Source organism: Oxyura jamaicensis, chromosome 1 (assembly GCF_011077185.1).
Source record: "Oxyura jamaicensis isolate SHBP4307 breed ruddy duck chromosome 1, BPBGC_Ojam_1.0, whole genome shotgun sequence".
NCBI lineage: Eukaryota > Metazoa > Chordata > Aves > Anseriformes > Anatidae > Oxyura > Oxyura jamaicensis.
In genome coordinates this window covers 126,585,440-126,600,974 of record NC_048893.1, presented here as the reverse complement: position 1 = coordinate 126,600,974, position 15,535 = coordinate 126,585,440, and the positions used below count along the sequence as shown (strand labels likewise).

At 40.1% G+C, this 15,535-nt stretch overlaps 1 protein-coding gene across 1 annotated transcript in view; it reads left to right on the top strand.

Annotated features, from left to right (window-relative positions):
* EGFL6 (EGF like domain multiple 6) overlaps positions 1-15,308 on the top strand; it is a 51,184-nt gene extending 35,876 nt beyond the window's left edge. The window contains exons 9-12 of the mRNA XM_035331438.1: positions 7,904-7,984; positions 10,062-10,148; positions 13,235-13,500; positions 14,665-15,308. Coding sequence (XP_035187329.1) covers positions 7,904-7,984; positions 10,062-10,148; positions 13,235-13,500; positions 14,665-14,760 — 530 coding nt within the window. The 3' untranslated portion in view covers positions 14,761-15,308. The remainder of the gene's footprint in view (positions 1-7,903; positions 7,985-10,061; positions 10,149-13,234; positions 13,501-14,664) is intronic.
* Positions 15,309-15,535: the final 227 nt, after the last annotated feature.

The window sequence follows — 15,535 nt, the reverse complement described above, 5'->3', positions numbered from 1 at the left end:
ACATGTGAGATTCTCAGATAAAAGGATTAGGTGACTTGCCTCTGTTCTCTCACAAGAAAACCCAGGTCTTCTGATGACCAGTCCTGTAATATTAGAGAATTCTGTTTCACACACATTTCCACTAAAAGACTAGCCTAGAGAAGGACACAATTCTTCCCAGTCATGCTAATTAATCCAACGCTGGTCATAGTTTTGCAGAAAGTAGGGAGAAAGTGAACAGAAACCAGTTGCAATATATATGGCAACTTGTGTTAAGGCTAGGTTCTCAGGCACTCAATCTTCTTCACGAAGGTAAGTTGATGGGGAGCTTTCTTATGCAAAGAGAATTATAGAAATTGACAAGCACTGGTAGTACCAGATATGTCCAGCTAGATGTGGTTAGACTGGGAAGGAATGAAAATGATTGACTAATTAAACTGGTACCTGAGGAACTGGGACCTGTACTGGGCTGTGTGACCCAACGCAACTGCAAAGGGTAGATCCTGTAACCTTCCCGTTGAATACTCACTGCCACGCTGTGTGGAGTGGATTAATTTCCAAGTTTCCAGTTTGAGTGAGGGCACACCAGGAAAATCTAAGTGAAAATAGTAATACACAAGAGATTTTTGTAACGAAGTTTAGCGAGGTTCATTTTCAAGGACTTTCTCAGCCAAGCCAGAACATTTGAACACCATATGCCTGGGCTAAGCAACAGCTATCTGTGGCTACAAATCTCTATGAAATTGCCTCTACAACTGACAGCAGTGACTATGACTATTATTGCTTGAAAATATTAAAGCATTGTGATTTATCTGCATTTTTCCCCTACTCTCTTTGTTCTAGTCATATTTGACAGGAATTTTAAATTAGTAATATAAGGGATTTATATGCTGAGCATGCCAGTGAGATTTCACTTTGCCAGGGGAAGCTGACAGAAGATTGGTGTGCTTCTTTATACAGGGAAACTACTATGCCCAAGATGAGGTTTCATTAAGTATATGAACTTTGTTTTATTTATGGCTTTGTGTTTTGATCCCAACTATGTATAGGACTTAAGGTGTCATGCCATTTGCATTTTTCTTTCAGGTTGGGTTGCACATATTAATTGTGTTTCCTTTCCTTTTAAATTTCCATATGCCATTCTTGATCCTCATTAATGTACTAAAATTTAGACAATTCTTGGGTTTAATTGATTGAACTTCCAGCTTTAAAATCACTTCATTTTTAATGGCATTGAATGATCCTTTGGAGTACAGGATTTTCTCAAACTTACAGCTGCTAATTTTACACATCCTTTTTTTTTCCTCCTCTGCTGATGTGTATTCAGCAGTGATTCTTTTACTACCACATTAAGTTCCTCTGTACAATCCCCTGAAGTATCGACATTGCATCTGCTTTTTGTATTATTAAAAATGGTATTGTTTGTCTTCCAGGAAGGGGAGTTAATTAGGAAAAATGGATAATTCACACTTTTCAGAGTGTGAACTAATTATTATTTTTAAATTTGTGCATTATTTTATCATGGTAACTTTACTACATATTAAATATATAGGAAGCCATAGGAAAATGCTGTAGGGGGAAAAAAATATTATATGAGCATTTAAATTATTAAAATAGGCCAAGTATCAAAATTCAGAATGTTTATGAAAACTTCTGCTCAGTTTTTTAAAAATTCAGTAGTTTAAGATAGCAGAATAAAGCCCTCAACATTTAAGAAATGCCAAAATTATGCTTATCTGTGAAAACTTTTTTTCTTTTTATATTTTTATACCTTTTGATACAGTCTTTAATGACTTTAAATGTGTGTTTTCCCTGGGATCTTTACCGTGTTCAGTTTGAAGGGGGGATCTGTCCTGCTGTGCACAGTAGTTCAATAAACAGCACTCTGTCCTATTGATTGCAAAAGTTGCAGATGCATAAAAAATGAGGCAGGGGCTGCAGGGAAGGGGGAAAAAAATGTTGTAATTTCATGTTCTGAGTAGTGTGTGTTCCTTATTTTCTGTGTGAGACAAGATCCTAAGGTCTGGTTTCCCGAAGTGATAAACACCAATAGCTACAGTTATTAACTCAGTAGGAACTGCTTTTAAACAGTGGTATAAAATGCCATGGACATCAAAATGTCAAATCCCAGATGTCATACTCTTGAGTATGCACACCTAACGAACAAAACAACTTCCTGGGCTCCCTAAGAGTCATATGAGAATTAATATGTTAATATTTGTAAAACACAAGTGTATAATCTAGCCAACTGTGTTAATTACCAAGCTTCTTCCTTTGATAGCACCAAGAATGATAAGGAGGTTTTTGCTTTCTGGTTCATTTGGCAATAAGATAAGTGGGCTGCTTTTCTTAAGGATTCTAGGCTCTTAATTCTGAACAAGAGAACTCTCCCAGTCAATCAGCATGTTGCCTGTTAATCTCAGTCTTTTCTGATAATTAGACCAGTGTGCAAGCAAATAATGATATACTGAATGTATAGGAAGCTAGTCTTCATTTTACTACCTATTATATTGTTTGATTTTTTTATAGTGACCACTCTGGTTTTCTGGCTGTTTTTGTTTTGTTTTGTCTTGTCTTTTAATGAGCTTTGCACATCAGAGAGCAGTGTTAGGTAGACATCAAGAACCATTTTTGTGAGTGTTCCCACATACCACATACAGACACTTTGGGACTGTATATGTTAGAATTACTAAAAGTGAGTTATTTCTTCCAGATTGTGTGTGTTATTTTTACATTTAGACCAACCAGACTACATAGGCAAAATCAGGCATTTTCCAGGGGGTAGAAAAACCAAACACCCATAGCAATAAACAAAAATGTACCCTGTTCCCCACAATTAGCTCCTTTAAATATTTGGGTGCCTGTATTCCTGCTGTATGTCTGTTCTTCCAGTATTATCGCCTCAGGATGCTATGGGTGATTTATAAGAAATATAGACCCATTAACAGGGAAAAGAAAAATCAAGCTTTAAGGATAGCACGTGTTACTGCAGACAACAAGAAAATAATTTTCAAGCTATAAACCAAACCGCATTTTTTCAGACAAAATATTATTTCCAGGAGTATTAAATGTACTGTAAGTAATCTTATATACAATTGTTGGCAAAGCAGAGAGGTGAAACCAAGTGCACATAAAGGAAAATCTGTCCTTTAGTACCAGAGTCACTTAGCAGTGGTGTTCTGTTTCTGAAGCATGCCCCTGAAACAATGCTGCACAGCTATTGTACTGAACTTCTGCTCATTGGGTTTGTTTTTTTGGGGAGTTTTGTTTTCACTTTGGGCCTTTTAAAATTGCAGCTTATCCAAGCATTGCATTTCCAGATGTGCTCCTGAAGACTTCCTGTTGCTTTTGTGATCTCATTATTCTTTATTTAACTTGTAGACTGACTTGAGGGTCTGTCTAGATGATACGTTGCAGGTGGACCTGAGCTCACTCCAAGAAATCCGAGTGCAAGGCAGCTCCAAATTACAAGTCATGTAGTCAGAGTTCGTGCAACTGGTAGGTCAGTGCTAACAAACCTGTTCGACAAGCAAAGGGAGCTGTCTGCCTGCACTTCTAGGAGGACATTGCTGTGCAAAAGGATATGTTTGAACCTAACTAGCTCTTTTGCTACACCTTGTCCATCACTTTCTTTACTTAGCCACCCAAAGTTCCCCTGATGGGGAATGGCTGGAAGTTGGCTCTCAAAACTGATCTGTTTCTTTATGCGCAGCTCTCCCTAGAAGCTTGATGTTTTTTAAAGTGGAATTCTGAACTTCTTTTTATCCAAATTTAATTTCTAAATTTGTTTTTAAATCCCCTTCATGGCACTCTATTTAGGCATGTTTGTATTAGGGCAATGTCTGAATGCTTCTTTTTAGCAGTACTTTCTCAAGTATTTTCTGAAGGTATTGCTAAGAAGTGTCCCCATGACTGCAGTCATGTCGTCAGTTATTTCAGAGTCAGTTTATGTGAGCCCTATTATTTTTATGCAATTATGTTCCTCGGGATTGTTTCAACCATATGATCTAGCTGGGACTGTTGCATTTTGCAGAAAGTCTCTTTCCTAGGCACAGTTCCTGCAGTCAATACAATTGACAAGTTGCACCTGATGTGACTCAGACGGAGAGATTTCTTTTCCTCAGAGCAGGGGCATTACTTAGATATATGTCACAGACAGCAATACTGACTTTCTTGCAGACCCAGGAGACTGTGTCAGCAATAAGCTGACTGCTCTCAGGAACAGAACATCACCAATTTACTTCTGCCCAGCTCGTCAGGCACTCTGAGACACAGCTCCTACGGAGACTGGTGGTAGTTGTTTATACAGGTATCCCTGAGGACCTGGGCATTAATTCTCTCTGCCATTAATTCCTGCTCATAAGATTAACCCATCATAACTCACAAGAGTATAGTGAAGGCAATAGCACTTAAGAATGTGTAGCACCCTGGTGCAAAGGGGTTTATATGTAACTGGAGATACTATCATAGCTAGTGCTGCAGACACATTGGTGGGGGATACCAGCAGTACAGAAAGGGTGGACTCTGCTGCACCTGAAGTGAGACTTAAGTGAGCTTTTGTTGGTCAGAGTGTATTCTTATGGAACAAGAGACGAGGACTCCCCATAAGGCCTGCATTTCTGCAAGCACCACTGGACTGCAGAAGAGCTGAAAAGTGCAGGCCTGACTCCTGCCTAGTACTTAGGAGGGACAGACCTTGGATTCTGGTTATGTCCCATGATGGTCCAATGTCAAACATAGGCACCTTCCAAGAACTAAGGCTTCTTGAAAACATTTCTGTAAGCTGAAGCATACAGTTTCTCATAACTTGCTGGTGATATCTTCCAGTAAGTGGAGAACCTGACTGTAATGCCTGACACTGAAAGCAAAAATAGATTTGGATATGCCGTGCATCAAGCACGGCATCGCTAGTAGGTCAAGGGAGGTGATTGTCCCGCTCTACTCTGCGCTGGTGCGGCCTCACCTCGAGTACTGTGTGCAGTTCTGGGCACCACAGTATAAAAAGGACATGAAACTGTTGGAGAGTGTCCAGAGGAGGGCTACGAAGATGGTGATAGGCCTGGAGGGGAAGACGTACGAAGAACGGCTGAGGTCACTGGGCCTGTTCAGCCTGGAGAAGAGGAGGCTGAGAGGAGACCTCATCGCAGTCTACAACTTCCTCGTAAGGGGGTGTCGAGAGGCAGGAGACCTTTTCTCCATTAACACCAGTGACAGGACCCGCGGGAATGGGGTTAAGCTGAGGCAGGGGAAATTTAGGCTTGACATCAGGAGGGGGTTCTTCACAGAGAGGGTGGTTGCACACTGGAACAGGCTCCCCAGGGAAGTTGTCACTGCACCGAGCCTGTCTGAATTTAAGAAGAGATTGGACTGTGCACTTAGTCACATGGTCTGAACTTTTGGGTAGACCTGTGCGGTGTCCAGAGTTGGACTTGATGATCCTTAAGGGTCCCTTCCAACTCAGGATATTCTATGATTCTATATAAAATTTTACTCTTTTTATGTAAATGGCAGTTCTTCACTGGGAGCATTTGCTGCACACAGGTACACCTGCATGTATATCCCTCAAGTGAATTCAAGTGTAATTCAGTAACTTTGTAAATAAATCATTCTGGCAGCTGCTATCTTCTGTTAAATTGCTCTAGTCTTTCCAGAACTGTTCATATTTTAATAGCTTTCTTCATTTTGGCAAGGGTTTTCACAGCCTGAGCCTCTTTCACACAGCAGGAGGCCAAGTTTATGGCATGACAGTAAACTTATCACCTAAACACTTTGCGCATGTTCCTAAATCTGTATATGTAGACATATATTAATTTGGAGAAAGATATATTAATCTTCGCCTTAAGTAAGAATATTATCCAGGTGATTTAGTAGTGGTCCAGGTGAGGAGAAGGCTGCAAGGGAAACAAGAGGGGACATGCTCCTGGCAATTCATCAGAAAGCTCATAAGATTGCAGGAGTCGCCTTTCTTGGCTCAATTCAGTCCTTCTGGAACTGCCTCCAGGGTCTTGTCATTGCTGTGTGTTTTCCCTGGTGTACACATAGAACACTTTTTACACTTTTGAAGGAGAAGAAAGGTTAAGAAATGGTATATTCTTTATGGTACTAGGAGGCTCTGGTTTGCAGGGTTTGTAAGCATATTCTTAAACTTGGGCATGTGCTTATGACTTCAAATTTGTTGGAACATTTTGGTGGGAAGCCCTAGATAAGTGAAACTCACTGGAACTCACTGAAAGAAACTCTCAACTGAACATATATGCATATATATGAAAATCATGACTTTTAAAATAGTTGGTATCTGCAGCTTCCTAGTAGCACTGCTGAGTAGAGAAACCAGTGTCCATTTCCATAGCTCCTATCACCTGGCACTGTTGAGGAAGTCTGAGCTTTTCTTAGTGCTGCTGCCCATGCAATATGGCTGAAAAAGTGAACTTCTTATGTCAGGCTTTCCACTAGCACCTTTTGTAAGCAGTAATCCAAAGGATCATTCTTTCCTCCTCCCTCATTATCCTTACCATCCTTCCTTGGCCTCAAGTTGCACCTGCGGAGGTTCAGGTTGGAATTGAGGTGACATTTCTTCTCAGAAAGAGCAGTCAGGCATTGGGACAGGTTGCCCAGGGAGGTGGTGGCATCACCGTCCCTGGGTGTGTTCAAGGGAAGGTTGGACGTGGTGCTTAGGGACATGGTTTAGTGGGTGACGTTGGTGGTAGGGGGATGGTTGGACCAGATGATCTTGGAGGTCTTTTCCAACCTTAATGATTCTATGATTCTAAGATTCTTCTGTATTCATAAGTATGTATCACAGGTATCATCTGCATGTGTGTTTGCAATGGATGGAGTACTCTGCCACTGAAAGCACGTTTTCCATTGCCTTGTGTGATTAGTTACTTATGTAGGCACCACACAGAGAAGTTGAGGTCATCTTTTTTTTAGTGTGTACACTTTTCCAGTCACCACTTAAAATAATACAAAAGAAGCTTAACCACAGAACTTCAAAAATACTTGGGCCCCAGGTTGACAATTCATGGAAAATAGAGTTTGCAAGCTTCTTGTACCTTTGTAGCTCAACAGACATGAGAGGTTTTGTCTTCATCTCTCAGGCTGCAGCTGAAAATTTTTAATTTCTTTCAGTTCCTCCATCAGTCTGATATTTTAGAGAAAGCACCTAACGTTCATTTACTGCTGCTGAACAACTCTTCCAGTTTGGCACATGACAGGTCAATCAGTTTTTACAGAAGAGCTTGCTCAGGGTTTTCTACCACATCTGACAATCAAAACATCAGGCTGTGCTTGCCAGCTGATTCAGGGAGGGTGAGGAAGACGCAGGGTAGTCACTGCACCTTTCCTTCCCAACAGACAGTGGATCTGATGAGGCCTGCAGGCGCCAGGAGAGAGTACAGCTTTGGAAAAATCATCTCCTGGAGCTCCCATTACAGCAGCACAGATACCACCCACCTGAACGCACAGCTGTGGGCCTTTGGTCTCCCAAAGTATATGGCTTTTTAAAAAGTTTCTCACGTTACCTATTTTTTGAGGTTCCTGTTTCCAAACTGCTGCCAAGTCATTCAGTCTTTGTCTTTGCTATCTCATGATGTTCATCTACGGCAATCAATACTTGAAATTTTGCAGCAAGAAAGCAGATCATCATGCCAAAGAAGGATCATGTGCAAAGATACTTGACCTTGCAAACCTTGCAACTCTATTGCCCACATTTTAAAAGGCACAGTGATGTGGAAATTAGCAATTTAAACAACATTTTAATATTCAGAGTTAGTATCTAACTGGGGCTAGAAATGTTATTTCGGTGGGGGAGTGAAAAACACATACATTGAATTATTTAAATAAACTATGGCAACTGGTATAAAGGAATAAAGTTCCATTTTCTGTTCCTGTTATGATTCAGCACTTGATGAGTTGTTTTCACCAGTTCCCCAGGGTAAAGAAGCAGCTGCCTTTGGCCCTCTCCTGGCACAAAGAAAAGTTCCAGTTTTGAGACCAGAGCAAGAAGGTACTTTATTTTTATTCTGTAATATTTATTTTCCTGAATATCTTGTGTTTTCATGAGTATCTGTATCACCTAAGCTTCAGAACCTCTTTAAAAGTTTTTAGCATAAAACAAACGCTTAATGAGCATTTAGAGACAATATCTGGCAAATACCTGGCGAAACCATTCTGCCAGTTCCAATGTGAGAATCTGGTTGTGTCCTTTTCAAAACATCTTTATCTGTTGATAAGACATGTATCAAATGTCCCCCTACATGGAAAAATGACTTGCAATTGAATTTTACTTATTTATTTCAGAGTCATGAAAAAATAAGGTAATTTTGGTTACTTAGAAAATGCAGCCATGTTAGAGGAGTGTTGCGTAGCACACAACCATATCCCAAAGTCCTTCAGCTATTTTAATTTTTTTTTATCTTGTAATCAACAGGAATGAGTGTCCTCTGAACAAGACTGAATAAGTATTTACCCTAAATTTTAAATAGCCTAAAAAAATTCATGATAGCTCCCACTTCATCAGTAAGTCCTGTGGGTATCAGAGTAAGGTGATATTCTGTTCTTTTTCATATTAAAAAAAAAAAAAAAAAAAAAAAAAAAAGTTGTAAAATCATTCAGTGGAACATACAAGTCCCAAGACCTGCCAATTTATGTACACAATTTAAATTTCTGCCATGCCCTAGACTATGCCCTAAACTATTTCACACATTTCCTAGCATAAGACTGCACTGCCTTCTGGTAACTGTAACAGATTGCAGAGTATCTCAGGTCAAAGCAGAGCATACAAGCAGATCAGAGAGCACTCTCACCCTCTCTCCTGGTGGGAAACTGTTCCTCTGTGATGCAGTGACTTGATTTTAAGTTGTGCAGCCTTCCTGAGGTAAGTAAAGCTAGCAAGAAGCTAAAAACAGGCTTTGGACAGAATGATGAAGCTGACTGTAAGGACCTGACTACGAGAGCCAGGAAAAAAAAAAAAAAAAGAAAAAAGAATCCAAGAGAGGGAACTGAGAGATCATATTGAGCTAATGCGTTTAGAGGGCAGTGACATTCTTCTGCGGAGTCACAAGCTAAGTGTGCAGGGGCTGAAATGTTGGGATTCACTGTAGCTAAGATTCCTTTTAGGACAAGGTGGTTTTCACCAAAAAACAATGGAGATATGATTCCAGATCTTTAAAATAAAAAATAAAAAAGGCAAACATGCTGGCAGACATTTAGTGTGAGATAGTTTTTGTTGTTTGTTTGTTTTACTTTGTTTTTCAAGTCAGAAAGTAGTACTTTTGGAAACAAGACTTAAATTTATACAGTAATACTCTCCAAATGTCATGTCCTGCACTACTCTGTCTCATGATAAAATGCATGAAAAGAACAAGAAGGATCCTTCTTTCTAAGGAAATTCAGGCGGCTGACATACTGTTCTTAATCTGATCTGTCATGCTGGCATTTCAGTGTTTATTTCTTTATATATGATGCTTTTCATCTGCACAGTCACAAAGGCTGTGGTGTGCTCTGGATGATACATTTTTTGCAGTGTGCTCAAAAGATCAACTGATTTGGGCTACTTCCAGCTCTGTATAATATAAATTGAGTGCTGAAGTAAAGGATTCCTCTCATGGGAGGACAGCTTCTCGCTTTCAATGGAATGAACTGGAGCTTGTGCATCTCAGCTGATTACAACTACAGCAGAGTCACATACGGAGAGAGTAAAGCTTGCAAGTTGGCAGATCCTAAACTACTTATGATGTTAGAGTTCAAAACTGACATCTCAGACTACACCTGGCAATCAGCAGGCATTCAGTATACAAAACTCACAGCATATAAAATCATGTGCACATGGAAACTTGGCAGTAAAAAGTCACAATAGATATTTCTGTGAACTAAGGAAAGAATTACTACATAAATTCTAGTGTTGTGCTTTTTTTTTGCAATTTAATCTAGGTCAACAGTATCGTAACTCAGATTGCACATAATTTTAGAATGACCTATACACTCATAACTAGGTGAATAAAAAGCAAATTATTTTTATCAGTACTTATAATCTAACGCTCCACTTATCTGTGTGCCTGCATTGCCAATTTATTTTTTTCCAGTTGATTGCAGCTTCAGTCGAGGGGTCTGCGACTGGAAACAAGATACTAATGATGACTTTGACTGGAATCCTGCTGATCGAGATAGAGGTATTTAAATATCTTCCCTCTAGCCGTGCTTTGATTTGGTGTCTCACCCCCTCCAAAAAAAAGGGGGATGGAGGAGAAAATAAAATAGAGAATTAATTTTCCTATCAGTGGGTTTTCTTTGTAAAGAAATAATCTTTAAAAAGAGGCAGTAGAGAAGGCTGGGAGTGGAAGTTGCTTCTTTGAAATATCCAGTGGCAATTGATACTTAGCAATTTCAACATAAGGGAATCAAAAGATGAGAAAAAAATGATTAGAAAATAACAACCGTTAGGAATTGCAAGGTACAAAACAATGGGAACCATATTAGCTACATGTTGTGTTGCTCCAAGGCTGGTAGGACCTTTAACCACCCATTTGCCATTTAGATTGATGTGGCAGCGTTGCCACTCAAGCACCTTAGACATAGCAACTGTGATAGCTCAGAAATCTCGAACTCCGCAAGACCAAATAGTGAGGGCATTCCTTAGAGTGAAGCAAGGGCAGGGTGCTACTTAAGAAAAACTGATACCTGATGTCCTGGTTTCATCCAGGATAGAATACCTTTTCTTCATAGTAGCTGGTATGGTGCTGTGGTTTGGATTTAGGTGAGAATAATGCTGATAACACAGTGATGTTTTAGCTGTTGCAGAGCAGTGCTTAAACCAACTCAAGGACTCTTCAGCTTCTCAGGCAGCCCTGCCAGCAAGGAGGCTGGGAAGCTGACACAAACTGGCCAAAGGGATATCCCATCCCATATGGCGTTGTGCCGAACAATTAAAGCTGAGGGGAGTTGTCCAGGTGGTGCTGCCATTGCTCAGGGACTGGCTGGGCATCAGTCAGCTGGTGGTGAGCCACCATATTGTGCATCAGTTGTTTTGATTATTCTTTTTGTTGTTGTTGCATTTTCTCCCCTCCTCCCCTCCCCTCTCCTCCCCTTCTCTTCTCTCCTTTTCCTCAAGGGTCCATACTGGGACCAATACTATTTAATATCCTCATCAATGATAGAGATAGTGGCATTGAGTGCTCCCTCAGTAAGTTCCCAGATGACACCAAGCTGAGGGCTGCAGTTGATATACTAAATGGAAGGAATGTCATCCAGAGAGACCTTTACAGGCTTGAGGATTGTACCCATGTGAACTTCATGAAGCTCAACAGGATCAAGTACCCCTGGGTTAGGGCAATGTCCAATACCAATACAGACCAGGTGATGAGTGGATTGAGACTAGCCTTGAAGAGAAGGACTTGTGGATTGTAGCGGATGAAAAACTCAACATGAGCCAGCAATGTGTGCTTGCAGCCCAGAAAGCCAGCTGTATCCTGGGCTGCACCAAAAGAAGTGTGGCCAGCAGGGCAAGGGAGGTGATCCTCTCCTCTGCTCTGCTCTTGTGAGACCCCTGAAGTGCTGTGTCCAGCTCTTCTGGGGCCCCCAACATGAAATGGACATGGACCTGCTAGAGCAAATCCAGAGGAGGGCCACAAGGATGATCAGAGGGCTGGAGCACTTCTCATATGAAGAAAGGCTGAGAGAGTTGGGGTTGTTCAGACTGGAGAAGAGAAGGCTCTGGAGAGACTTCACTGTGGTCTTTCAATAAATAAAGAGGCCTTATAAGAAAGACAGAGATTTTACCAGGGCCTGTAATGGCAGAACAAGGGGTAATGGTTTAAAACTGAACGAGGGTAGATTTAGGTTGAATATAAACATTTTTCATGATGAGAGCAATAAGGCCTTGGAATGGGTTGCCCAGAGAAGCTGTGGATGCCCCATCCCTGGAATTGTTCAAGGCCAGGTTGGATGGATGGAGCTTTGAGCAACCTGGTCTAGTGGGAAGTGTCTCTGCCCATGGCAGGGGGGTTGTACTAGATGATCCTTAAGGTCCCTTCCAACCCAAACGATACTGTGATTCTATGATTCTGTGATCTTCCCATGTCTCCCGGGAAATGTTGCAGAAGGTGTTACAGTGGGAACCAGTGGATTCTGTGGACCATTTGCTCCAATTCCAGCATACACGTTCTGTGTCTCTTCCCTCACAGTCTCTCCATCATGGTTTTTCCTTGCTAATCCTTCCTCTCCTGCTCCTTGTATCTCCTTTTCCCCAACTCCTTTCTCTGTCCTGCTACTTCTAGGAAGACCTTACCCTGACCTTAACCCATTTTCCCAAACGTAGATCTGCTGATTATGTAGCCCTAACAAGAAGGACTTGGGGATAGTGCTGGATGAAAAACTCAACATGATACATCAATGCGTGCTTGCAACTCAGAAAGCCAGAAAGCCAACCATATCCTGGGCTGCACCAAAAGAAGTGTGGCCAGCAGGTAGACGGGGGTGATTCTCCCCCTCTGCTCTCTTGAGACCCCCACCTGGAGTGTTATGTTCAACTCGTCTAGGGCCCTCTCTTTTTTTTTTTCCCTCACAGTCTTTCCCTCTCTTCTTTGCCTTCACAGTCTTTCCATCCCAGTCTTTCCTTCCTCTCCTGCTCCTTGTATCTCTTTTTCCCCTGCTCCTTTCTCTGTCCTGACACTTCCAGGAAGACCTTACCCTGACCTTAACCCATTTTCCCAAACGTAGATCTGCTGATTATGACTTCATTTATGGGCCCAGATGTTTTATCCTTTTCTCTCTTTGTGTGTCTCTTTCATTCCATTGGTCCTACAGGATTTGTCGAATAAGCTGTCAGTTCCTTTATGAGTTTGTCATCACTGCCGAGGACAGAGTGTTGAGATAGCTCAAGTACTGGAAATGATCTGACCACAGAGGCCCAGCAGCATGTTTCAAGCTATTGCATTTGAAAAAAAAAAAAAAAAAAAAAAAAAAAAAAAAAAAACTGAGTTGATTTTGCCTTTGAAAGATACAGACAATTGCAATGCAAGGAAGAATGACTGTAATTGCCAGTGAAATATGAACTCATCTCCTTTGTAAACTGATCTGACTTCCAACAGTGCAGGCTGATTCCTTTTAAAGTATAATCCCTGCTGCTTTTCTCCAGTCTGATTTTAAATTATTCAAGTAACACAGCTTCCACTTATTTTCTTAACAAAATTTTACTCAATTTGCTAATAGATATCTCAAGTCTATTAAAGTTGTATTTTCCTTTTTTTTTTGTTACAAGGTGATGGGTACTACATGGCAGTTCCAGCCTTTGTGGGCCACAAGAAGGATACGGGACGCCTAAAACTTCTCCTCAATGACCTCAAACCAAAGAGCAGCTACTGCTTGATTTTCAGTTATCGACTTGCTGGCGAGAGAGTGGGGAAACTTCGAGTGTTCCTCGCCAACAAAAAAACTGCTCCTGTCTGGGAGGAGAACAAAGGGAAAGATGAAAGGTGGAGAACTGGAAAAGTAGAAATATTTCAGGGGGCTGAAACAACCAACACTGTAAGTACAACACAGTTCAGAAGCCAACTACCATAACCAACAGCTTAATTTCCCAATCCTGAAATGTAGCTCCTGCTGTTTTATAGGCATCACGTACTGGCAGTTGAAAGGCTTATGTGGAATGGGAAACAGGAACACAGATTTTAGGAGGCAGAAAAGTTATTATCTGGTTGTAATTTCATAACTGAATTGCCCCAGTTGGTTAGGACACTAATGCCAGTAATTCTATCATTTTGTAAAAACTACATCAGATCATAAATTATTACAGTTTAATATCTAATGCAACAGAAGGCACACATATATCCCTGGAAAAATGAAAAATATCCCCATTTCATAAAAAAGGACGCTCTCAAACCACATTATCCAGACCATTAGTTCAAAAAGAGACATCATTTATTACCAAGAGCAGACAATCACCCTAGAAGCAGGACATGCTAGCCAGCAGGGAGCACTGTGCCCTGATGTATATCTGAAAACTATCCCAGTCAAGGCTTCAGCAAGTTTCTCCTTGAAATTTTAGAGCCTGATTGTAATTTATGTGACTGAATGTCTTCAGTGCTGTGCAAAGGGTTATACGGCACAATTGAATACTGTGAGCCTAAAGGAAATGCTAGACCTTTTCAAGGTTCTTTGTAGAAGAACCCTTATGTAAATAAGAATCAGACTATAAAAATAAAACACAGACATCCTATTCATAAAATAAACCTACCATATATGGGTGTGTGTATATATTACTGTAACTAGTAACCCACTTTGTATATAGTAGTTAGATACATATGTATGTACTGGATATATATCCAGAGAGTGGAAAATGAATAATTGTAATGTCTTCAAGAAAAGGGGGGATCTAACATCACATACTGTGATAGTGTTACATTACTATAATAGGATTTCACTCAATTTGCATTGTCTTTGTACAGTCAAAATAAGTAATCTTATTAAATGAATCCATTTGGTGCTGTAAATCTGTGCAGAGGATTATCAGTCTAGTTCAAATAATACTCACAAATTCTAAAAGCTGAAAGGATTTGAGTCATCAAGTCTTTCCTGTATTGTAATAAAACATTCCTCAAATATAGCATTGTAACTAATTACCTTTAAGAGTTGCTAAATGGTTGGATAAACTACATTTTCACTGTTAATACATCTCTTTTCTTATGACAGATCACTTTTGAATCAGAACGTGGGAAAGGCAAAACTGGAGAAATTGGAGTGGACAATGTTATACTAGTTTCTGGTCTATGCCGAGAAGAGACCTGATAATGGATATTTGAGTATACTGGATTTAATCTTATTTTAAATATATACATTACTAGTAGTTTATTTTTTATAATTTTCATTAAAAGGAAATGCAAATATAAAAACTGTGCCTTGAACTTAATGCAGCAATGCAAACAATAACTGACATGCAACATGCAGAGAACACTTTTTAATGAGTTATTCTAATACATGGCTTGAGAGTAGCACTACTGTATTTTAGCATTCAAGGTCAGGGTTTCTAAAGTATTAAAATGTTTGTCTAGCTTTATTACAAATTCTATGTGCTTTCATTCCTTAAACCATTTTCAAGGCTATTCGTAGGTCTTCTATCGCTTTCTTTTACTTCACTAGAACATAAAGCAGTATTTAAGAAGATATTACTACTTCTGGTGATGTAATTTTAACTTCCTAATTAGTGTGAAGATATTAAATTTATTCAACAGGTAAGAGGAAAGAGAAAAGCTTTTTTCTTTCTTGACGGAGCTGAATTTTAAGTGGAATCATGTCTTTGAGGAATGTTTTCATTGCTAATAAAGTATGCAAGATACCTTGTTTGTCATCGGTGTCTCTGAGTCACACAAATCACTGTTTAGGAATGATCCTTGTATATTGTTATAAGCATTTAATATTTATCACAAACAGGCAATGTTACCAACTGGCATTGGACAAACAAGAACGACAAAAAGAATGTCCCATTATCCTTAGGAGACCTCATATTATATGCTGACCTTCAGGAGCAAACTGGTTCCTGCTGCATTGCAGACCTCCTTTACGC